Source organism: Carcharodon carcharias, chromosome 18, assembly GCF_017639515.1.
Source record: "Carcharodon carcharias isolate sCarCar2 chromosome 18, sCarCar2.pri, whole genome shotgun sequence".
NCBI classification, from domain to species: Eukaryota; Metazoa; Chordata; class Chondrichthyes; order Lamniformes; family Lamnidae; genus Carcharodon; species Carcharodon carcharias.
The window spans coordinates 54,087,867-54,113,842 of NC_054484.1; the positions used below are offsets into that span (position 1 = coordinate 54,087,867).

At 41.6% G+C, this 25,976-nt stretch overlaps 1 protein-coding gene across 1 annotated transcript in view; it reads right to left on the bottom strand.

The window, feature by feature from the left end:
• Positions 1-20,255: 20,255 nt before the first annotated feature.
• The window catches only part of LOC121290453 (centrosome-associated protein 350-like), an 84,558-nt gene continuing 78,837 nt past the window's right edge, over positions 20,256-25,976 (bottom strand). The window contains exons 10-11 of the mRNA XM_041210890.1: positions 23,869-24,102; positions 20,256-20,473 (exon numbers count right to left, since the gene is read on the bottom strand). Coding sequence (XP_041066824.1) covers positions 20,416-20,473; positions 23,869-24,102 — 292 coding nt within the window. The 3' untranslated portion in view covers positions 20,256-20,415. The remainder of the gene's footprint in view (positions 20,474-23,868; positions 24,103-25,976) is intronic.

Below are 25,976 nucleotides of genomic sequence, written 5' to 3' on the forward strand. Positions count from 1 at the left end.
TTTCTGTACAATTGAATTTTTTTACTTCGTTAAATTATTAATAATGTTGGCAGGCAAAATGGTTACAGAAAAATAAGCTACTTTTTAAAGAAATATGTGTTCAGGCACAGTCAAGGTATATTCCCATGAGGGGGAAAGGCATGGCAAACAAACCTTGGACGACGAAACAGATGGAGATTAAGATGAAGAAGAGGAAGTGTGCTTATGACAGATGTCTGGTGGGTAATGCAACCAAGAGAAGGTTCAGAGAGGAAGTGAAAAAGCAATGAGGGAGTATGAAAAGAGACTGGCATCTAAAGGAGGAATGGGGCTGATTATGGACCAAGAAAGGTGATTTATGAATGGAGTCAGAGGGCATAGCTGAAGTATTAAGTAAATACTTTACCTCTGTCTTTACCAAGGAAGAACATGCTATGCAGAGCATGGCGAAAGGAAGTAGTTCAGACACTTGGAGGGTTTACAATTGATGAGGTGGTATTGGATAGGCTGTCTGTGCTTAAAGTTGATAAGGCACAAGATGAGATGCACCCAAGGCTACTGAGGGGAGTTGGAGTGGAAATTGCAGAAGGACTGGCCGTAATTTTCCATTCTTCCTTAGACTTGGGGGTGGTGCCAGAGGACTGGAGAATTGCAAATGTTACATCTCGTTCAAAAAAGGTGTAAAGATAAGCCCAGCAACTATAAGCCAGTCAGTTTAACTTCGATAGTGGGGAAGCTTCTAGAAATTATAATTTTGGACAAAATTAATAGTCATTTGGGTAAATGCAGATTAATTAAGAAAAGCAAACATGATTTGTTAAGGGCAAATTGTGTTTAACTAGAGTTTTTTTGATGAAGTAACAGAGAGGGTGGATGATGAGGGGAAAGCTGTTAATGTGGTGTACGCGGACTCTGAAAAGGCATTTGATAAAGTGCCAAACAACAGACTCGGGAGCAAAGTTAGAGCTCATGAAATAAAAGGGACAGTAGCAACATTGATACAAAGTTGGCCGAGTGATGGGAAACAATGGAGATTAATGGATGTTTTTTGGACTGGAGGAAGATTTATAGTGGCAACGCAGGAATAGGAGAGAAACAAATGGTTCTTGTAAAGATACAGCAAGCAACGATCGATGAAATAAAAGCAGGAAATGCTGGAAATACTCAGCAGGCCAGGCACCATGTGTGGAGAGAAACTGACGTCAACTCTATTTTTCTTTACAGATGCATCCTGACCAGTTGAGTACTTCCAGCATTTTCTGTTTCTTTCAGATTTCCAACATTTGCAGTATTTTACTTCTGGCAAAGATGTAGGAGTGTCAACAGTTGATGGATCTATTGCAATGCATCAAAGATAAACTTTAAGAATGAGGAAGACAATATTAAATAAAAACATAAAATGCTGGAAATACTCAGACAGCAGCCGTGTTGAGAGAAACAGCGTTGATGCTTCAGGCTGATGAGCTTTATCAGAACTGGAAAAAGTTAGAGATTTTAGAATTTTAAAGCAAGTACAGCGGCAGGAAAGGAGGGGAGCAGAGGAAAGAACAAAAGGGCCTGAGATAAGGTGGAAGATAGGAGACTTTGAATGACAGAAGACATGATGGTACAGGGGATAAGGGGAGCGGTAACGGGATAACCAAAGAATCAAAAGATGTGCCTAGAAGTGATGTCAATGGGAAAATGCAGAATAATTATCAGCAATTGTCATCCAAAAACAAAAAAGGAGTGGAGGTTATTATGACCGATGCAGTTGGTAAAGCTGTGTTAAAAATCCCAGAGGGAAACTTTAGACAACTGCCATAACCTATTAGTTTAAGTGTTATGTTTGAGATGTGACTCTAAATTCAGGAATCAGACCACAGTTCTCAAGGATTTGCATTAAACTAAATGAAACATTTTATTAATTTACACAGATTAAAATATATACACATGGCTACAAATTGCTACTATCATAACTTTTAATAAATTCCCAAACTAATCTCCATTAAGGCAACAGCAACCCATAGACTTAACCAGACACCAGACAAAGCATTTTCACCTTACAAATTTAAAATGAGATTCTTTTCACTTTGGTTCCTGTGGAGACAGTTGGACCCTTCCAGCTACTTTTTGATCTCACATTGCCTTTTCCCTGCACACCTGAAAACTGCTGAACTTATACCTACCACTGCCCATTGAACGTAAATTCTCATTATATCACAAGCCTCTTCTAACAATAAAACCGCTTCCATAGTACCAATTTTATTAGTAATATAAACATATGGCTTGGTATCTGTTAGGTGTCAATTTTTGCCCCACTTCTTGAATGCTCTATTCAAAAAATGCAAATGCACGCTATCTCTCTTACCTATCAAAACTATATACATCAAAGCACCCAGACTAGCTGGCTTTAATCCAATTAAGACACACCCACAGACTCTATTTTAAAAGAAAAATATTTTCCAATAATATATAAATTAACTTCATGACAGTTATGATCTGAAATTGTTGAACTCAATATTCAGTCTAGAAGGCGCCTAATTGAAAGATGAGGTGCTGTTCCTTGAGCTTATGCTGACCTTCATTATAAGTGTAGGAGGCTGAGGACAAAAAGGTCAGTGGAGTAGACAATAAAATGACAGGTGACTGGGAGTTCAGAGTCATAATTATGAACTAATGGAGGTGTTCCAGAAAGCTGTCCGCCAATCTGCATTTAGTCTCTTCAATGTAGAGGAGACCGCATTGTGAGCTTCACATACAATATACTAAATTGTAACCGGACACATTGAGGGCCCTGTCAACTATGGTGGGGAAAGTTGTAGGTTGAGGAAAAAGGAAGACATATCAAAAGCTAATAGGGGAGATGGCATTATCAGAATAGATGTGATGGAGTGGAGAAATTGGGAGAATGGAATGGAGGCCTTACAGGAAACAGGTTGTGAGGAAGTGTAGTCAAGGAGGCTGTGAGAGTCGGTGGGTTTATTGTGGATATGAGCTATCCACCAATCTTCAAAAGTGAAGTTAAAGAAGGTGAGGAGCGGAAGGAAAGAGATTATTTGAAGCTGGCATCATCCTTTGTATTTTGCTTTTGTAAGACCATTAAAGGTAAGTGGACTAGTGTCCTGAACCGCTGTCTTTTTAAATCTTCTGTGTTGCTTCAGGGACAGGAATCTGGTGATATCTTCCTTTCAGACGTAACCTTGCTATATCAGTTGTCAATTGCTGCTTTAGACAATTGCTCAATTTTTGAGGGAAAATGTGGACCCAGTGCAAACCACAGCCAACTTATTACACTTTGAGTAGTCTTTTTTCCTCTCCTGATATGGCCAACGTTCACACCAGGGCTAGAAAACAAAGCTGCTTTTGCTGCCAATGCACAGTTTTATTGATTCTTTGCCATGTATACTGTTTTACAGACTCATGTAGCCATCAGCACATTGTATCAGACTGGCAGCAGAACAGGATTTTGTAGACCTGACGCCTGCTAGATTTAAATTCTGAAGAGGGAGGGTGAACAGCCAGAGGTCGTGGTCCATGTTGGGACCAATGACATAGGAAGAAAGAGAAATGAGGTCCTACAAGCAGACTTTAGGCAGTTAGTAGGAAACTGAAAAGCAGGACTTCAAAGGTAATAATCTCCAGATTACTCCTGGCGCCATGCAGTAGTGAGTATAGAAACAATAGGATAGAGCAGAAGTATGCATGGCTGGAGAGATGGTGCTGGTGCTTTAGATTCCTGGGGGATTGGGACTATTTCTGGTGAAGGTAGGACCTGCACAAGTTGGATGGGTTAGATCTGAACAGGAACAGGACCAACATCCTCGCGGGGAGGTTTGCTAATGCTCTTGGGGCGAATTTAAATTAAATTGGCAGGGGAATGGTTTCCTGAAAAATGGATCAGAGGGGAGAGAAGCTGAGATGGAATTAGAAGTTAAAATGCTAGTGAGTGAGTCTGGAAGGCAGAGGAAACATAGGCTAGATAAGAAAGAAGTAAGTTTAGCAAGGCTAAATGGAATATATTTTTAATGCAAGGAGCCCGAGGAACAAAACAGCTGAGAGCACAGCCACGTGGGAGTATGATATCATAGCTATGACCGAGAGTTGGCTAACAGAAGGGCAGCTGAACATTCCTGGTTATAGGGTATTCAGTTGAGATAGAGAGGGGGCTAGAAGGTGGTGGCAGCGGGGTGGGGGGGTCGCAATATTGATCAAGGAATCAATTGCAGCTGTGAGGAGGGATGATATCTTGGAAGGATCATCAAATGGGACCATATGGGTGGAAGTAAAAAAAACAAAAGGGGCAACCATGCTGTTGGGAGGGTACTTTCGGCCCCTAAACAATCAGGAAGAGGTAGAGGATCAAATATGCAATCAAGTTTCAGAGAAGTGTAAGAATAATAAGGCAATAATAGGGGATTTTAACTATCCAAATATTAACTGGGATAGTTTTAGAGTGCAAGGTAGGGAGGGAGCAAAGTTCTTCAGTTGCATCCAGGGGGAGAAGTTTTCATGTGGCCCAGGAGTGGGCAGGGCCATTTTACCCAGATGGGCCAATTAAGACCCGCCCAGTGTAACGCGTGGCTGATAGTGTCAACGCTAACTGTGCAGGTGGGGGGAGGAGGAAGAGTCGGGGCCTGCACTCTTGCGCATGCATGCAAAAGAATGCAGGAGTCTTCCTGAGGCACGGAGCTGCCTTAGGGACATTGAATGGATTATAAAAGTTTTTAATAAATAAAGTAAAAATTTATTTAAACATGTCCCATCATGTGACATTGTCACACAAGCTGGGACATGTTTATGAAGTTTTGAAAATGTATTTAATTATTTTATGAAACCTTCAGGAAACCTCATCCTGCCCATGGATGAGGTTTCCTGAAAAACGCGAAGGCCATTTGGGCTCCTCGCCTGCCCGCCAACCTTAAGGTTGGACAGGCAGCGTTCTTAACAAGTTTACTTATTTTTTTTAATGGCCTAAATAGGCTGTTGACAATTCGGCGGATGCACAGCTGCCTCCAGTGTGCGCCCGCCAAATGAAATATCGAAATGACGTGCCATGACGTTGGGACGCACTCTCGATGTCATCGTGCATCATTTTATGTGTCGGGCCCACTCCCGCATGCCGACGGCAATATCCTGTCCCAGGAGAACTTTTTTAGCCAGTTCGTAGAAAGCCCCACAAAGGAGGGAGCAGTTCTGGACCTAATATTTGGAAATGAGCCCAGGGAGTAGGGGAGCATTTTGGAGATAGTGACCATAACTCAGATTTAGGATAACTATGAAAAAGGATAAGGTTGGGCCAGGAATAAAAGTTCTAAACTGGGGAAATTTTGCTAAGATGAGATATAATTTGGCCCAAGTGGACTGGGAGCAGCTACTTGCAGATAAAACTATTCAGAACAGTGGGAGGCATTCAAGAAGGAAATAGCGAGATAACAGGGCAAATATGTTCCCATAAAGACAAAGGTGGGGGGGACCAAGTATGGAGAACCCTGGAAGTCAAGGGACATAAAGATTAAGATTAAGAAAAAAAAAGCTCATGGCAGCTACCATGGGCTCAATACTCCCAAGAGGAGTATAAAAAGTTCAGGAAGGAAATTATGAAAACTAAGTGCATGAGAAAGCATTGGTTGGTAGAATAAAGGAAAACCCAATGGGTTATTTTAAATATATAAAGAGCAAGGGTAGGGAAAGAGTAGGGCCAACTAGGGACCATAGAGGTAATTGTGTATGGACCCGGATACAGTTCTCGATGAATACTTTGTGTCAGTCCTCACAATGGAAAAGGATGATGTAGATATAGACATCAGGGTGGAGGACTGCAAAATACTAGGGGAAATTAACAGAGAGGGAGAGAGGAGATACTAGCAGGTTTAGCAGCCTTCAAAATGGATAAATCTGGAGGCCCAGATGAGATGTATCCCAGACTGTTGAGGGAGGCAAGGGAAGAGATATCAGGGGCCCTGGTAGTAATTTTCAAATCCTCTCTGGCCACAGGTGAGGTACCAAAGGACTACTAACGTTGTCCCATTATTAAAAAAGGGAGGAAGAGATAGATCAGGAAATTACAGGCCAGTCAGTCTAACCTTGGTGGTGGGGAAGTTACTAGAAAAAATTCTGAGGGACAGAATGTACCTGCACTTGGAGAGACACGGATTAATCAGGGAAAGGCTACATTAAAAGTAAGAGACCAAGTTTGGATTAAAATGGAGTGTGAAATATTAGTTGAAGTGAATCATCCATTCATTGTCAAATTACACTATGGCGAGTTTGTTTTTTTCTAAAGAAAGTCAAGTCTATGTGAAAGTATAAAATATAAATTGCAATAATCTTAGTAGATATGAATGGGAGTCAGTTCGTTATTGATACTGAGGAGGAATTTCTTCTCTCAGAGGGTAGTTAATCTGTGGAATTCTTTACTGCAGAGGGCTGTAGAAGCTGGGTCGTTGGGTATATTCAAATTGGAGATAGATTTTTAATCAGTAAGGGATCAGTTAGGGGGAAAAGGCAGGAAAGTGGAGTTGAGGATTATCAGATCAGCCATGATCTCATTGAATGGCAGAGCCGACTCGATGGGCCGAATGGCCTACTTCTGCTCCTATGTCTTATGGTCTTATAGTCAGCAGGGATTTGTTATGGGAAGGTCATGTTTGACAAAGTTGATTGAATTTTTTGAGGAAGTAACCAGGATTGTAGACAAGGGTAATGCATTTGATGTGGTCTACATGGATTTTAGCAAGGCTTTTGATAAGGCCCCTCCTTGACTGGTCAAGAAAGTAAGAGCTCATGGGATCCAAGGCAAAGTGGCACATTGAATCCAAAATTGGCTGAGAGGCAGGAAGCAGAGGGTGATGGTAGAGGGATGTTTCTATGACTGAAGTCTGTTTCCAGTGGGGTTCCTCAAGGCTTGGTGCTGGGCCCTTGCTGTTTGTCGTGTACATAAATGATGTGGACTTAAATGTAGGGGGTATGATCAAGAAGTTCACGGGTGACATGAAAATTGGTAGGATGGTAATTAGTGAGGAGGGTAGCCGTAAACTGCAGGAGGATATCAATGGACTGGTCAGGTGGGCAGAGCAGTGGCAAATGGAATTCAACCCAGAGAAGTGTGAGGTAATGCACTTGGGGAGGGCCAACAAGGCAAGGGATTACACTGTTATTGGTAGGGCCCTGAAAAGTACTGAAGATCTGAGGGACGTTGGTATGCATATCCATAGATCCCTGAAGATAGCAGGGCAGGTAGATAAGGTAGTCAAGAAGACATATGGGATACTTGCCTTTATTAGCTGAGGTGTGGAATACTAGAGCAGGGAGGTTATGCTGGAGCTGTATAGAACGCTGGTTAGACCACAGCTGGAGCACTGCGTACAGTTCTGGTCACCACATTATAGGAAGGATGTGATTGCACTGGAGAGGATGTAGAGGAGAGCAGATTCAGGATGCTGCCTGGGCTGGAGGGTCTGAGCTATGAGGGAAGATTAGATAGGCTGGGGTTGTTTTCCTTGGAGCAGCTACAGTTGAGAGGGGAGCTGATGGAGCTGCATAAGATTATGAGGCGTATAAATAGGGTATATGGGAAGGTACTTTTTCCATTAATAGATGGGTCAATAACCAGGGACCATAGATTTAAGGTAAGAGGCAGAAGGCTAAGAGGGGAGTTGAGGAGAAATCTTTTCACCCAGAGGGTGGTGGGAGTCTGGAGTTCACTACCTGAAAGGACGGTTGAGTCAGAAACTCTCGTAACATTTAAGATATTCACTTGCATTGCCATAGTCTCTGGGGCTATGGGCCAAGCACTGGAAAATGGGATTAGTGTAGTCAGATCTTTGTTGACCGGCGTGGACACAATGAGCCGCATATCCTCCTTCTGTGCTGTAAACATCTATGAGTCTATGAAATTCATTTAGAGTCATGGAGGTCTACAGCACAGAAAAAGGCCCTTCGGCCCATCAAGTCTGCACCAGTCAAACACGTGCCTAACTATTCTAATCCCATTTTCCAGCACTAGATCCATAGCCTTGTATGCCAAGGCATCACAAGTGCACATCCAAATACTTCTTAAATGTTATGAGGGCTTCTGTCTCTACCACCCTTTCAGGCAGTGAGTTCCAGATTTCCACCACCCTCTGAGTGAAAAAATTCTTCCTCACATTCCCCTCTAAACCTCCTGTACCTGTAGCCTTCAGACCACAGTGAAGGTCCGGCCTCACGCTCCCTGGAAACATTACTGATGCCTGCTCCTCAGCGCTGCTGGTCATTGCTGCCAGAATGTAATGGGCAGGCGCCACATAGTTCTCATATGTCAAAAAAAAACTTTTGCACCATTTTAATGCAGAAGTAAAGTGGATAATTTAAAGCAGCAAACAAACAAAATCTTGGAGACAATCAGGCAGCATCTACCAGAGTTTTCTGTTTCAGAGTTGCAGCATCAGCAATGTTTTTCTTGTCTCTCTTATGAATAGTTAATGATGGCTCTTTGACAATTATTTGATTATAATTAAAATATTAGGATTGGGAGCCGGTCCAGATGTGGTGAGAGTGCAACCATTGTTTGGCGCCCGTGCTGATTGAACATTGTTAATGGAAATGCAATTATTTAATCATTTTTCTGCCATTCATCTGTAGTTATAAAATATTGACTATAAGACACTAAGACGTGCATACATTTCCTACCTACAGAGCGACCTCTGCGTGGGCCAGTGTGCATGCACAGACGGCCACGTTGAGTTGACAGGAGACACTGAGAAAACAAATCTTTCACACTGTCAAAAATGTTTATCTCATCTGACTTACAGTAGGTGGCACTGTTGAATTCTCCTAAAAGTATAGCATAAATTTTATACAGCCTTATGAACCCAAATCAATACCATAAACACTCATCTTATTCCCAAGAACTTCATTCTGGCTTGATTCAATATAAATCATTTATAACCAATATTATATGATATATGCCTACAGCCCCATAGCTTATTTTAAAAACTGTGTTTGAGAAAACAAGCTGATTATGAACATGCATGGAATTGTGTTTTCATCAACTTTGTTTTGCACTGAATAACAAATTGATTGCGTTATGTCAGAAATTTGAGTTTAAATTCTATATGGTAACATGTAAATAAATTGAGATGTTTGCTGCTGTTGGGCTACTTCATTTAATTATGTTTTACTTTTTTTGCTCTCCACATCTTACATCACCAAAAAGAAGTGATTGAATCCAACTGTATGCTTGTTAGAATCATTAGAACTCCATTCATTAACCCAGATCTTAGCTATATAATTGTAGTACGAACTTGTTTTTAAATTGCTGATGTCATGCCAATACTGTAGATTTTGAATAAGGATTCAGCTAAAATATCCCTGGATTCCATAGCAACCCATGGTTATGTTTTAGAAATTTCTCCAAGCTTATTCTAGTTTAACCAAAATTGAAGCATATAACTCCTTTAGAAAATTGCATTCGCTTGCATAGCTGTTCAACGGGGTGGGGGTAAGAACCTTTGATTTCTGAAATTTGAGAGGGCCTAAATTTGTAGTTTGATTTTAAAAGTTTGCATGGAAAACAAAGGGAAAATAAACCGAAACCCTATCATTGCATTTTAGGAAGTGCTAACTTCCTGTTGTATAACAAGGATAACATTTTTTGTTACATTGGTAAGTTGTCATCACTTGTGTAATGCTTGAAAGGATGGGGAAAGATCCAACAGCAACATTCAAAGTTGGGTTCATTTGTAAAGGGAATATATTTACAGGGCTATGGGGAAAGAGCAGGGGCATGGAATTAATTGGAAAGATCTATTAAAGAGCCAGCATGGGTGTGATGGGCTGAATGGCCTCTTTCTGTGTTATATCTTTCTATGATTCAATCGTTGAACTCAACTGTAACCAGTGGTTTCAGAGAATCACAGAACGAGGCCATCATGTCCCTACTGACTCTCTGTGAGAGCCTTTCAGCTGGTCCCGCTCCTGTGATTTTTTTTTCCTTTGGCCCTGCAAATCGTTCTTCTACAGATAATTATCCAATTCCCTTGTGAAATTCATGATTGTTTTGAGAGATTTTTTTCAGTAGATCAATATAACTAATCAAAATTAAGTCATAGTTTATAGCTAGAGAATTTTGAAAATAGTATTCTGAATTATTTCACGTTTTTCACTTGTACTTTAAGAGGAAGTAATGGAAGCACCATATTCAACTATATTCCTAATTTATTTGGAAATAATAGAAGGAATCCTTCATGATCTGCTCTAAAATGCGGAATGTTTCAGGCAGAGATTGAGGAAACATGCAGATGGTGAGGCTTATCACCCATTCACCACTAGCCCGGGATTTTCCTCTTCCAGCCTGCAGTTGCATCAGAACTGATCTCTCCTCCCCATCCCTTCTAATGATGGAAGTGATTCTCGACAGATTTCCTTCCCATCTTTCTGTGTTATCACCTCGGACCATTGTGGGGAAGGTGAGAAGTGTGGGTAATGGCTCTGAGATGCCCCGATGTCACAGCATTCTCTCCCTCCATTTGGCTTTTAACTCTCACCTGCTCAAGGTCCTCCTTGGCTGAGGATTTTGTCAGACCCTTAATTGGAATTTGGGGCAACTGTGCTCTGCTCCTTTCCCTTCAGGAATCCTGTTGGAAGTTGGCTGTCCGCATCTAATGAACCCCAACTCGAGGTTGGTGGTGAGGGGTGTTGGTGGTGTTGGGGCGGGAAAGGGCTGGGTCAGGGAAGATACGAAAGGCTGGTGGCATCCCGCCTGGCAGAACCCTTGGTCAGGCTGCTCTGGGGCCTGGCCAAGAGACTATCAACAAGTTCAGGCAGTGGGCAGTCGAGGGAGGTCATTTGGCCTGACTATCTGCCTCATCGGGGGGGACTTTGTCCACACACGGATGTCTCTGGAGCAGGAGTACATGGTGTCCTCCAGTATGCCTGAGGCCTCCCATGACTGATGGGTGCTGGAAGGACTGGAATACATCATCACCCTTGGGAATATTATCTTAATTTGAGTGGCTAAGTTTCCTTTAAGGTTTTTTTTTTACAGTCTATTAGTGGTGCCCCTTTCAAAAGAGGCATTTGGTTTCTTTGAATTGACCAAGCCTATGGTTAAATAAAAAACAGTCAGAACTCCATCTCAAAGAGAAGAATTCCCCCTATAGTACATCAACATGATAGAACCACTGAAAGAACATTTTAGTTTGGAATCGATTTCAGTGTTTCATGGGGTTGTTTGTGCAACTCTGACATCTGGGGCTGGATTTTCCGACGGGTGCATGCCCCTGATGTTTGGCCCATATGGGGGTCCCGAGCTACCCACATCTGAGTGTGCTCATCAACTCAACCCCCTGGGACATGGTCTTCTAATTGGCTTCCCCTGCCCTCAATGTCCTTTTAATGCTGAGGCAGGCAGGCAAGCTGGAGGCTGCCTCAACATGTAGATACCCTCGGCTGCCTGCAAATAAATGAGCAGTTAACAAGGCCTGAAGCTAGTAGACCCACATGGTTGGAGGGGAACTCCCACCACAGGACTATTAACAGACAAGGCTGGGTTTTATCATGCTACATACCCCATCAATGAGTTATGGAGCCTTAGGCTCTGATGGCCCCTGGTCTACTGCTGGGAGGCTGAATCAATTAAACTGGCAGCGTCTACACAAGGGGGGAGGGGGAGGGGGTGCACTCTGACACCAGCAAAATACTAGCACAGTGCAAAATGGCCCTCAAGTGGGGCCTTAATTGGACTAATTTGCTGCCAGCCTCCAAGAAATGGGCAGCTGAGCCAGTTCCCAGGCCACCCCTGGGAAAGTCCCTTTTGGTGAGAATGTCAGGCTCCTGTCCGTACAGGACTCCCCACTATTTTCCCAGCACCTCCCTCTATCCGTAATCGCCAACTCCATCTCCAGGGGCCAGGAAAATCCAGCCATTGATGACTTCATTAATTGATGAAAACCTGATTGATTGACCCTAATACAAATGGATCAGCAGTTATTTGGTACATTTAATTTCCCACATCTAGTACAAACAGTAAATCTTGCTGTAATTTGGTGGTTCCTATGCCCGCTTTACACACACAAAATAAATGCAATTCCTGCCTCCGTATTTCAGTGTGAGTGCTGCATATTTAATGCTGGCATCTCTTCTATATTGAAAATAAGATATAACCACGGCTTTGGTTATTATTTGAGAAACTTGAAATAGTTTGGGAACGGACAAAGCAACTTTGGGGTTGCCAGTAGGATTGGTTATCTGGACATCTTTTTGCTGGAATAATTTACACAGCAGATTTTTTTTAAGTTCAACAAATACCTTCAAATGCTCATATGTGAAGATTGCAGGAGTCAATTTGAGGTTGGAACTGCATTGTCTATATTCTGTTAATTTTCAATCAAATAGATGTAAAATATTGGAAGCCTGTGAAGGATGAAAACCACTACATGAGTGATAAACAAAAAAACGAAACACTTGTAGATACTGGAAATCTGAAATAAAAATAGTAAATGCTGAAAATACTCAGCAGGTCAAGCAGCATCTTACTGAAAGATTATTGACCTGAAACATGAACTCTGTTTCATTTACCACAGTTGCTGCCTGACCTACCGAGTACTTCCAGCATTTCCTGTTTTTGTTAACACTAGCTGCAAACAAACTGTCTTCTGTTATATCAGTAGTGAAAAAGTAAATTGCCATTCTAGAATTCAGTACAGAAGATTTGGGGAGATTTGGTCTGGGATTGTTAATGTAGGACTCTCTTGTTTGAAATCTGTTCAAGTATTTGGTCATTTTTGTTGTCTTCCCCCTTTAGAATGGATGTCTATCATTGGTTGTTGAGTGTGAATTGCAACATTGCAGCATCCATTCGGACTAATCTAATGCTCCTGAGCTCCCAGTGAGGGGCTGTACTCACAAGAAGGCCAGTTTGGAGGTAAGGAGTTGAGGTAAATATTGTAGCTCCAGTTTTCAGGAAGTAACAACTGTGTCATACAAGCGCCAATGACCATCTCTAACCAGAGTGAATCTGACCATCTCCCCTTGACATTCAGTGGCATTACCGTTGCTGAGTTCCCCATTGTCAACATTCTGGGGTTTACCATTGACCGGAAAGTGAACTGGACTAGCCATATAAATACTGTGGCTACAAGTGCAGGTCAGAGGTTGGGGTTTCTGCAGTGAGTAACTCACCTCCTGACTCCCCAAAGCCTGTCCACTATCCACAAGGCACAAGTCAGAAGTCTGATGGAATACTCTCCACTTACCTGAATGAATGCAGCCCCAACAACACTCAAGAATCTTGAGGCCACCCAGGAAAAAGTAGCCCATCCACCACCTTAAACATTCACTCCACCACTGACACACTGGCAGCAGTGTGTACCATCTACAAGATGCACAGCAGCAACTGAACAAGGCCCTTTCAAAAGCACCTCCCAAACCCTCAACCTCTACCACTTAGAAGGACAAAGACAGCAGATGCATGGGAACACCACCACCTGCAAGTCCCACTCCAAGCCACAAACCAATCCTGACTTGGAAATATGTCATTGTTTCTTCACTGTTGCTGGGTCAAAATCCTGGAACTCCCTTCCAAGCAGCATTGTTGAGTGTTCCCACAACACATGGACTGCAGCAGCTCACCACCACCTCCTCGAGGGCAATTAGTGATAGGCAATAAATGCTGGCCTAACCAGTGAAGTCCAGATTCCATGAATGAATAATAATAAAAAAACTGCAGTCACTGCTGGGAATGCTGAAGTACATTTTTATTATTTTAATTTGAACTTTATAGATCTCATTAAAGAGTTGGTGATACCAACTGAGGAAAATCACACTGAACTACAATAAGATGAAAAGAAATGGCATTGTAATTAGTCATTGGAAAAAAAAACATTGCACTGATGTTCTTATAATTCCTCGACTTAATTTCTGCTCTCAATTTGTGAAGTCTTAGCTTTCTTACCAATATTGGAGAAAGAGCAATGTGATGCAAGTGGGGATGATGATTGATTGCTGCTACAAAATGAAACTCTTATCCAGCAGAAATACTAACAACCCAATTCACATGATTGCTGCCAAGCTCTCGCCTACATTCCTGAGGCAGGAACAAATGCTGTGGTTTTGATGCAGCCAGTGCTTCAATATCTTGACCAAGTCACTGCTTTCTATAAGAATTGGCAGTATTTTAACTGCAGGGGTTTAACAAGAGCAGGAAAACCGGTTGAGTTTCTACCATGATCGAAATGAGCCTATTCTTGGTATGACAGGAGCATTTTTAACCCTGCCAACATAACAAACCAGATGGGAAGTTAAAATCGACCATGAGACTTAGCTGCCAAGGCCCTGCTCTCTTCCCATAGCTTCCACTTATTAACCTGCTCATCAAAGCAGACAGGAAGAACACCAAATTATGTCATTACACTAGTTTAACCAGAAGCCTGCAGTTAGAAAGCCAATCAAGTGGGAAAGAATATCAGGGCCAGGTGAATCTAAAAAAGGCAATTGATTTCACTTTATTGGACTTTCTCTGGGGCCAAGAAGAGCAGGGATGACCTGATTGTGAGCCGATACCAACCACTTTCCTGGCAATTTACTGAGTGTCTATGATCGTTCCTTTGGTCTCTAGCAGTGGCCTCTTGCTGTCTGAAAGTGCTGAAAGCAAAGTACTTCATGATAATATCATCACCAAACCAGCAATCCACCGCCTGGCTCGCCGTGGCGGTGTCAAGCAGATCTCGGGTTTGATCTATGAGGAGAATGTGATCAGGGATGCGGTCACCTACACTGAACACACCAAGTGCAAGACGGTCACTGCCATGGATGTGGTGTACGCTCTAAAATGCCAGGGCTGCACTGTCTATGGGTTCAGCAGCTGAACAACTTGACCCTTTCTACCAAACACACGCTGCCTGACAGTCCACAAGTTTCAAACAGGAATCTGATGGAGCTGATACAGATCAGAGCCAGGAAGTAACGTTTCCCAGGCCACATGCTACCAAGACCTGCACTGTTTTCCACCCACATTACTGCTGCCTCAAGTTAAAATTGGGGCTTATGTTCTTAATGGCAGGCCATATATTGAGTGAGTGTGGAATGAGGCATGCAGTTTTAAGAAAACAAATCTGAAATGGCATTAAATGCACTTCCTTTTTTGACTTAGAAAAAGCACTTTGCATCACAATTATCTAATCATTTACATACAGTTCACACCTAAGAATTATTTTAACAAAAATTAAATAAAAATGGATTGTAACAGACACAGCAATACATTTGTAATAAATATGGAAAACATGGAAAACATGACCCAAACAATAATGGGTTTGTGCACATTGTGCCTAAGTTATTTCAATAATAAAATCCTGGAGAAATGGCTCATCAAACTGAATAAACCCTATGAAAGTGTGTCAATCACCCCAGGAACAATTTCAGCTGCTTATGCTCTCAAGTTACTTTTATAGTGTCATAATCATAAGCAACATTGCATTCCTAGTACAAAGCTGTAATGACAGAAACCATTCTTGGGGTATAGTGCACTTTTTTTGATAAACGTAGTCTGTGGGCATGGATCTTTTCAATGAGAAATGGATGTTGAGGATGGTAAACTAACAAAGTGGTGCTGATGATTTAATCCATTAGAATCACACTGGCATGATTTTCAAAAAGAAAACCTGCTTTGCTGTTATGTGACCAGTTTGTATATTTTCTGTCTGTAGTAGTTTGGCATTCAGCGATGCAACTGTTTCTTCATTGATCCTAGGAGGAGCAACCATTGCATCCTCCTGAAAGATTCTCTCTAAAATAATTTGTAATTGCCAGGAAATTCTACCATCAATACATAGTGATACAAATTTGTTCTTAATCATTCTGAATAACATCTCACACAAAATCGTTATCCACAGAAGTAAGGAGAATTTGACCTAATGCTATGGTTTACTGGTAACAAATTATTTAGCAAGTAACAGAAAATGTACAGTAGTAACTCAGCATCTGAAAAAAATTGTCAACATCAAATGCTCATGTATCTTTGCCTATGAAAAATCAGGGGCTGAATTTTCAGGTTGACGGGTGGGCGCGATCGGCGGGCCCGGAAGCTGCCAGGAAACAGACCGCCGAGTGTGATCAGCCCCTGACCGCAATTTCACACGGGCTGACCAATAGCGGCCAGTCAGCGTGAAATGCACGCTGAAATGCTCAGCACTGCCTGGGTGAGGGCAGGAGCTGATATAAGCTTGGGTGCAGGCAGCATGGAATGAAAGCTCCCTGAAGGTAGACAGCTGCCTCAGGGAGCTGAAGACTTCAAAAGTATTAAAGAAAGATTTTAAAGTCAGAGCAAAAATTTCCAAGCATCACAAACAGTCAACTGAACATATACATGTTAAAAATTTTGTCCATAGATTTTTATTTATTTTAAATTAATATCAGAAACCACATTCCGCCCTTGGTTTCATGAACAATGCAAAGGCCGCCTGACTGATTTGCCTATCTGTCACCTGTGAGGTTGGACAGACCATGAAAAGTCAGAGACAATTGGAACTTTAATAGGCTCGATTGCCCTCTTAATTGTCGGCGGGCGCGCTTCCAACTTTCGCATGCGCCCGCTGACCAAAATATTACACTAACATGGGATGACTGTATGCTAGCCTGACATCATCTCATGCAATTTCATGCCCACATGCCAGCCTGAAAATTCTGCCCCAGGTGTTGCAGACAAGAGGGGAGTTAATTTAAACAGCCCTGATTTCTCCTCTCAGCACTCGTTCATAAACAGAGAGATGTTTTGATTTGCCTCCCCCTTTGTAAGCAGTGGCATGTTTCCCAATGCCTCAGCTTTGGTGTGATCCAATTTTCTATAAATACCTCCACAGCAAACTTGAGATAGGATGAACTCAGAGGTTAGTTTGTTTGATCACATACTCAAAATGCGGATTGGGGAAGGGGGGCGGGGGTGGTGGGGTTTGCTGTGTCACTCCCTGTGCACTCAAATAGTAAAAGAGGAAAAGAGAAGGAAATATATATAAGGCAAAGACCACAGAAAAAAGAATTATTGTTTCATGTGTGTCCAGAGTCCAGAATCAAAGTCCAATGAGGTATTCCTTCACAGAGGTCAGCAGGCTGAAAACTGGTGTTATAGAGTTTACTTTTCCAGTGGAATTGACTTCCCTGATGAGGTAGACATGTGAAGATGTATCATTCTTGTAGGCAATGGTAGAGATATTCCAGTAGAAACAGTGTAGATGGGGCCAGGCATTCAAACCTGGACAGAGCTCCCCATCTGTGCTGCTGCTTGTAGATGGTAAAAATAGCAGACTGATCTTTGCAGCTCCACAGGGCAATATTACTTGTTCCACCAGTTTGAGTTTCATGTCACATGACTTCCATCTCTCCATACCACCTTTGACAAAGGATGTGTATTCCTCATCTGGATCTCTGAGACAGTTAAATGTTCCAGCCATTAGGAATTGAAAGGAAGGTTGAAGGACTCTTTGTCCTAGAAACTAGTGGACTCTGCATTTGAGAATGCAGGCTGGCCAACCAGATGGCTTTTTTTATAGTTATCTTTGAATTTGGTCTCTGCAGCCAACAGTGGGGTTGTTAGGGTCTCTTCAGAGATAACAAGATGTAAGCTTCTTGGAAACTGCCAAATAGCTCCTTTTGTTCAGGGTCACAGTTAGACATGGCTTTAGCCATTTTAAAAGGTCAATGTCTAGTTTTTAAAATTTTAGAAATCATCCGTGAGGATATATATATTTCATAAAAAATATCCAACGTGAGATCTTAGTCCCCTGATGTAACAAAATTCCCTTAGTGTTCAGTAATGCTTGTGTATGTATAGATAATGGAGAACTGTAGACTCTGAAACTCCATCTAGTAGTAGAGGTGTGCAACTGCAGATATGACTATGTGCCATAGAATGTTCATGCCTAAATATGGGGTGTATGCACATAATGAGTGAATATCGCTGTAACATTAAGGAGCTGATCATTAAATTGATCACACGTATGCTATAGATTTGGGAACTGAAGAGAGTCGTGGTGCCCACATAAGGCAGGGCTTAAGGTGTATTGCTTGGAAGATCCAGTGTGCCCAAAGACATCAGACCAGGCAGATGAAGAAATAACAAGTTAAAAATCCAAACAAAAGGGGGTACCTAAGTAGCTCTTTAAAAAAAAATCTCTAGGTAAAAATGTATTACTTGAAGATTAATTAGGCATGAACTGTACTACATGTGACATTCCATTTGATTGACAGTGGGAGTTCTTGTTCAAAATAAATGTGTAATCAAGAATCAAGCAACCTTATTGGTTAATCATTGACAAATATTGTAGGGTAAATCATCAGTCACAAAACTATTGCAAATGATCATTGCATTCATACTATAGTAGTTATTCCTCATATTCATATATTGAACTGGCAGTGTTTTAGGATGGGAAGAAGGAATAGGGAGCGGTGTTTTGGGAGAAGGTGTAAGGGAGCAGTATTTTAGGATGAGTGAACTAGGGGAGCAGTATTCTAGAATGGGGAGGGGTAGTGGTGTTTTAGGGTGGGGAGGAGCGAGTAGGCAGTCAGAGGAGTTTAGATGGGGAGGGGAATGGGCGAATGGTGCTTTAGAATACAGAAGGGTAGTAGGGGGAATGGAGTTTTAGGGTGACAGGATAGAAAATGGCAGCATTAACTCGAGGAAAGGGGAGAAAGTGTGTCAGGGTAAAGTACTAGATTGAAATAGGAAATTGGAGGGGTGAGCAAGTGTCAGCTTGAAGGAAGGTTGGGGGTGAAGAATGCCAACTTGAATGGGAAGGCTGAATGTTAAATATCAATTTAGTTGGAGGATGTTACAATTGTGAAGTTTATAGGATTATTATATTTTAGGACTATAACTTTTGGTTCATAAAAGTGTTAGAATTTAGGACTGTATCTTTAAATGGAGGGTAAATGAAAGGGGCCATGTGAGACATGCTGGAGTCCGCATGACAGTAAACCTGGGTGGTTTAATTGTTAAAAAAATCAAAGATACAATGTTTTATTTGGAGGGAGGTACCAGATATTTACGCTTGGGAACAATGACAGCTATTTTTAAGTTCACGATGACAAGATCCACATCTGCTCAGTCAGAAAGGTGTTATCGATATCAAGTTTTAAGCAATTGTGTTGGAACCTATCATTTTGTTTCTAAGATGAAAGGCTGTTGTGATCAGAGATAGTTGATTAATGTTTCTACTTGTATACAAAGACAATATGTTTCCCATAGCTATGGTGAAAGGGATTAGAGGAAGGATAAGGTTACAGGCTTCCCTATAAACCCAGAAATCAGAAATATTACAGACAGGAGAGTTAAGGTTTGGCCTTGTGGGGTCTGCAGCCAACAGAGGGGCCGGGGCGGGCCGGGCCAGCACCTTAAGCAGAGAAAATTGACCCTACTTTTCACCACATGGAATGCAGGTGGAAGTTCATGCTCAGTTTGAGGACTGAGTTCATGAGGCGTTAAAACAAGGCTGGAAGGTTTGCATAGATGGAACATGAGGGAGAATCCCCAGGAAGATAGTATTGGGAAAGGAAACTAACAGAAGTAAAACACTTGGGAGCTGTGAATCACTACTTGAGACTGAGTAACGTAACAAAATTGGGGTTTTCAGTTGTCATTAAAAGTCGAAAAGGGCAAATATTGTTCAGTTGCTTACGAAAAGAAAACAGTGTTCAGTTAATAGCGTTCTTTGTGTATCTGTCACAGTAAAAGTTTTAAAATGTGAAATTTGTGTGTCCTCTCAGCTAACTGGAGGTTCAAATTCCTTTTTGAAAGTTATCAGTTTCAATGGAGACTCGGGGGAGAGAACCGGGGAGAATAATGCCGGATGTGAAGGATGCCTCTGAGAAAGAGTAAGGAATTGGCTGAAGCATTTTGTTTAAAATGAACCAGTAAGCAGAAGTCTTAATCATTTAACATTTTCCAGGGAACTTTGTTCCTGGATCCACTTAAAAATGCATCACCAATTTTACACCATCTGTTTTCATGTACTTATGGGTTTTTACCTCTAATACAAGAAGGAATGTTGAATATGACTACAGCTTAAATTACAAAGTCAATATAATTATTTATTTTTACACAAGATAGGTTTGTAATCAGGGCTATCCTTGAGCTATCAGCTTTTTGGAGTCTGTGTTCACTTTTTTGTTAGATTTCTTGCTTGGCATGTATGAAATTTACATAAAAACAATTCTGAGTCTAATTCTAATCAAATCCGATTCTTCCACAGATTGAATTAACTCAGTCACTGGATATTCTTGCAAGATAAAGTCTATATTCAACAGAGAGGTTTTAGTGAGTCCAGTCATTATTTTTACATCTTCTAAATACAGGATGATAAAATGAGGTACACAGAATCACTTTGTTCTGAAAAGAGGAGGTTCTTCGCTTGCAATTGAAGGAATTCTATATCAGGTGGGTGATGGTTCTGTTGTGTTTCACATCAGAAGCAATTTCCCACCTTTCTACTCCCAGGCCATAATAACTTTATTGAAGTTCACAAATACACCTTTGTTCAACTTACTGTGAAGAAAGCAGAAAATGACAGTTAAGGCTATTGGGATGACCATGCAGTAATGTTTACATTTCAATGAAAGAGTTAGTCACTGCCACCAAAGTTGCCAAGATTTTCACCTGAATCTCTTCAGGATATTAGAATGTTTGCCCACAGCCTCTCACTGTCTTCATAGCAGCTGTTGTGCATTTTCTTATTAAGCTAGGCCACTAGCATCAGTGAAATTATGTACGTTCAATGAAAGATCTCAGATCAAGTCACGCAGATATATGTTTCAAAGTTACATTTGTGTTTCATGTCTCCTCCCACTTAATCTAGGCCAACTGGGATGACAGCAGAGCATCTGAATTCTTCTGGGAGTTTGACTTAAGGCTCATAAGAGGGGCTGCAGGACATCTGCTATACTCTCTACCTGTAAAGCAATGGGAACCTGTTCAAAACATTTTAGTTATATTTTACCCAATATAAGTCTAACTACCTATAATATATTGTTTGATAAACCATCAGTAAAAAAGCATTTTATTGTCCATATTCTGGCCATGTCATTGCCTCCTTTTAAAACCAAGATCCTGCAGGGTCCTGCCACCATTACAGGGCTTGTCATCTTGCAGACCTATCCTCATAAGTGACTGGCCTAAAACCTTGGAGCTGGTTCACCCTTCATATCTGAGCAACTTCCATAAAGGTTCTACATAGAATTGGGGAAACATCATGAGGCATGGCCCCCGTTCTATGTGTTTGCAACACACTTGTTTTGCAGGGTTATCTAATGACAAGAGGTACCTCAATCCTTATGGCAACCATCAACCCTCAATACTTGATAATGAGATGTGCAGAATGATGTATGAATCTCACTGTACTTAAAAACCACTGTATATGTGTACTTGTACTGTGCATGCAACTTGTAATATATGCTCTAGTTCCAAGTTTAGTTAACATTACAATTATAATTCTTATCTAAGTTATTGCCAATGTTACCATTGTGAAATTTATAAGATTATGTTTTGAGATTGTGTCTTTAGGGTAAAATAAAGGGGGTCAGGTGATTTGTTCTAAAATCTGCCTGGCAACAGGCCTGGATGACATGGCGATTAAAGGAAGGCCAGCGTTGTTTTGCTAGGTGGAAGGTGTAAGGTGTTTGCACTTGGAGACAATGGTAGTAGCACCTGTGCTCTGTAGCCACCCAAGTACCAGGAAAGTGTTGAGAATGCCAGGTCGTAAATGTAACTTTGAATTGTCCATTTGATTCCAGGATTTGCTGGAGTTGGGAGTCTAAAAAATAGAACTGCTAATTAGGTAACTAGATGCAAAGTCCATGTGATTCTTGTTGCCATGGGGATGGGTTTTGAGAGGGGAAGAGTGCCAAGGAAGCCATTGTCAGAGCAGGTCACTGACTATCACAGACAAAGTTAGTCTGCCAGGATCTGGAAAAGAGAAAGAGAAAAGCTTACAAGGCCGAATATCTCTGTGGTTCACTACACAGGAATGTGCATGGAAGCTCGTGCTCAGATTAAAAAAGACCAAATTCATGAGAAGTTAAAACCAGGCTGGAAGATTTGTCTATTTTGTGCTAGAGAAGGAATCACCAGGAAAAAGTATCACCATGAAAGACAGTTCTGGGGTTACAAGTTACCAGGCTGAGAAAATAAAGAATGGAAATAAACCTTTGGGAGCTAAGAATTACTTTGGACTGATTCTGGGAGAATTAAGTGTCTACTCAAAGGAAAGTGTAATGTATACCTGTAAAGTGAGGTTTTTTGGTTGTGTTAACAGTAAAAGGGGAAAGTTCTGTTCTGTAGTTTCAAGTATAAGTTGCCTACCAAAAGAACTGTTTAGTCAATAATACTTTTAGTCTGTTAGTTACAGTAAAAGTCTTAAAGCATGAAATCTTGTCATTCGGTTGTTAATTGGAAGTTTGAATTTCTTTTTAAAATTATTAATCTTCATGGGGTTTGTAACACCAGATTACATTTTATATTTTTCATCATCATATTTATGTTTAAGTCACTTGTGGAATGTGTTATCCTCAAGTGCTTGCATATCAATTAAAATAAATATCTCTTTCTTATTAATGTGACTTTAAAGAATTTAATAAGGGTCACTACGCAGCTAATTGTTCAAACTAAATGCGCCAGAACAGTCATTCTAGGTGATATTAGTAATCTCAAAGATAACTTCATTACATCTTTCAAAATTGTTCTAAGGGTTGCTCACGTGGGAATATGCAAAGTGAAATAAAGGCCCAGATTTCCCACTCTTTGGAGAGTCGTACCCCAGAAGATGTGCTGGGGGACCCTCTGAAATCTCCATAGAAGGACTCTGCGGGAATTGCTCGGAAAGTTTCAATATCCATTGAGCAATTACCCTGTGTCTGGAACCCAAGCAAACAACAATTTTAAAGTTGGAGACTTCGGATGGTTCCAGCTCACTTAGCAGAATAGTTAAGAAGAAAAGTTTGGAGGATTAAAACTAGTTCTAACCCCTGGGTAACTATGGAACTGAACCCCTCTCTCACCGGCTATCCCCTAACCTTTTGTCTAACGCCCCCACCCTACCCTGACTATCCTTGCACCTGACCAGACTTGACCGTCTGACTATCCCCATAATATTCCCCCAACCAACCCACCCACTCACCTTACACACTTGCCTTCTCTCCTAGCTAGTCAAAGTGGTTGGGACATTTAAACCAACCAGAATACAGCAGCTAGTGCTGTAAAAAGGGGTGTGGCCTCACTTCCCCTGATATTCTGCACTACACTGAAGGTCTTTAGGATATACTGCACATTTCTCAACAAGCCTGGGGCGGAAGTCTGGGTGAGAAATGTGCAGCTCCAGACTAAAGTAAGTAAAAAGGAGCAGAGTGGCAATCTGACAGTGATTGCTACTCCACAGAAGATTTGGTCCAATGTATTAGAAACCCTTGGGAGCAAATAGTCATTGTTAAATTGTGGGTATTGTTATTGTTGCAAATTCAACAAGCTTCCTTCCACTAAAATAAAAGCAAAATACTGTGGATGCTGGAAATCTGAAACAAAAACAAAGTCCTGGAAATTCTCAGTGGATCTGGCAACATCTGTGGAGACAGAAACAAGTTAACATTTCAAGTCCAATATGACCAGTAGAGGAATGGTAGAGTTCCTGAGATGCTGCCAGATCAGCTGATTTTTCCACCACTTTTGTTTTTATTTCAAACTTCCTTCCACAATAAATAACGTGGCCGAGCGAAATATTCATTTACTCTATTTCACAGAAGTTCACCAAAAATGTGATACATATGATGCAGGTGGTGAATGTTCTTCTAAGCCTTAAGTCCACTATTTGAAAAAGGCAAAAGATTTTAGTGAAACATGCATGCTTTAAATATATCTAGCTTCAGATCAAAATGTTGGAATGCCAATCTTACCAAATGAAATAACGAGCTCCTTCAAATGTTCCATTATGTCGCCCAACTTCATCACCTTCCAGTTCGACACCCAGGTATGCTTCCTGTCGCCCTGGTAGGTGACCCATGTATTTTATCACTCCTTTGCTGATTTTTCCTGCAGGCCGGGAGAATTTAACGAGATGCCCAATTTTCAGATCCGCAATGCTCCTGGGGGCAAATGGACGTCGGGGCAGCACTGTCTTATCAATGGACCTGTTTAAAAGAAGGAAAATCTTTTGCTTAAAACCACAATAGTGTTCCAACCACTTCAAACTTCAGGAGGACTGGGTTGCAGAGTAGGTTAAAATGTTGTCCTTTCATCTTTAGTATTGCTGAAGAACAGACACCTTTTTAGGTTAGGTAGTACAAGTGGCATTTTATCTGAGATTTTAGTCATGCCACACCTCCCTAGATGTACTCAATACCAAACTTGGCTTTTTAAAAAATCTACCATTCCTTAGTTCAACTACATATAAATATGTAGCCTTACTGTCATGAATTGCCTTACAAGATGGTTATATTTTAAAATATCCACTTTAACGTCAGGTGAAACAACATCCTGGAAAGGAGGATATGGAGTCATAATAAACAACTCAAACCAGAAGCATGCCCATGTGTTCAGGTTGTCATGGGGTGAGAAGCTCGAACCGAAACTCACTGATGTGTTGGGTGCCAGTTTTAACACCTTTTCACAGTATCTTACAGAAAAAGGACAGCTACTGTTTGATACATAGACAAAGAAGCTACTGCTGTGGGGAATTCAACAACTTTATATCTTGAACTCCCTCCTCCATCCCCACCCCCTTTCCGTTTCTTCCCCCTTCCTTTTGTTTTTTCCAATAATTTATATAGATTTTTCTTTTCCCACCTATTTCCATTATTTTTAAATCTTGTATGTCCTGCCAGTCTTTCCACCCCACCCCCACTAGAGCTGCACCTTGAGTGCCCTGCCATCTATTCTTAATTAGCACATTCGTTTAGATATCACCACCTTCAACACTTCTTTGTTCCTTTGTCTGTGACATCTTTTGATTATCTGTTCCTATCACTGCTCGCTTGTCCCTACAACCACATCAGCCCACCTCCCTTCTCTCCCCCCACCCCTCCCCCACCTTAAACCAGCTTATATTTCACCCCTCTTCTAATATTCACTCAGTTCTGTTGAAGGGTCATGAGGACTCGAAACGTCAACTCTTTTCTTCTCAGCCGATGCTGCCAGATCTGCTGAGTTTTTCCAGGTAATTCTGTTTTTGTTTTGGATTTCCAGCATCCGCAGTTTTTTGTTTTTATCTCTGTGTTTAATTGACTGCCACTCCTCTTCAAGAAATGCCTACCTTGAAGAAGTTTTGCTCCTCTCTGCGACAAGATTTCCGTATCTCTCTTTTGCCTTGTTCACCTACATTGCTTTCCCTTTCTCTCCTGGTGTTTGACAAGGTGTTTACTAAGACCCGCTTTCACAGCCATATCTCCTTTCTCAGTGACTGTCTCCGTCTCCGTCTTACCCCACGTGAATTTCAACTGAAATTCCATCCCTCTTGTTTCGAACCCACCCAGGATTACAGGTATCTCCGGGACAGAAAACATTTCTCGGACTGCTGTTCCCGTCACATTCTGAGATCCACACTCAGTGCCATGCGCCGCCGTATGAGCACACTTGACCTCTCCCTCCAGCAGCACCGCCGTACCCTTTTTCAAAGCTGCGCGTGCCCCCAGCTTCATTTTATTCTTCGTCTCATCCGACACCTCAACAAGAAACTTTTTCTCTTTCTCTCAAGTGCTAAGGAACGCAAGCTCCAACAACTCATCGACACCAACACCCATCTAGGACCCTCCACGCCTGCCTGTCCCTCCGTCCCCACCCCATCTTCCAATCCCAGCTCCGGCCGTGTATTCACTATACCCCCTGACCTTCCCCTCTCCGACGCTGAATGTTCAGTGCTCAGCAAAGGACTTAGTTTCATACCTTTACGCCCTCATCACAATGAATTTTGGGCTCGGCACGATGCTGAACTCTTCTTCCGCCGTCTTCGTCTCCATGCTCACTTCTTTGGGCAGGAGTCCTCTCCCCGTTCAATGGATCCTTTTAC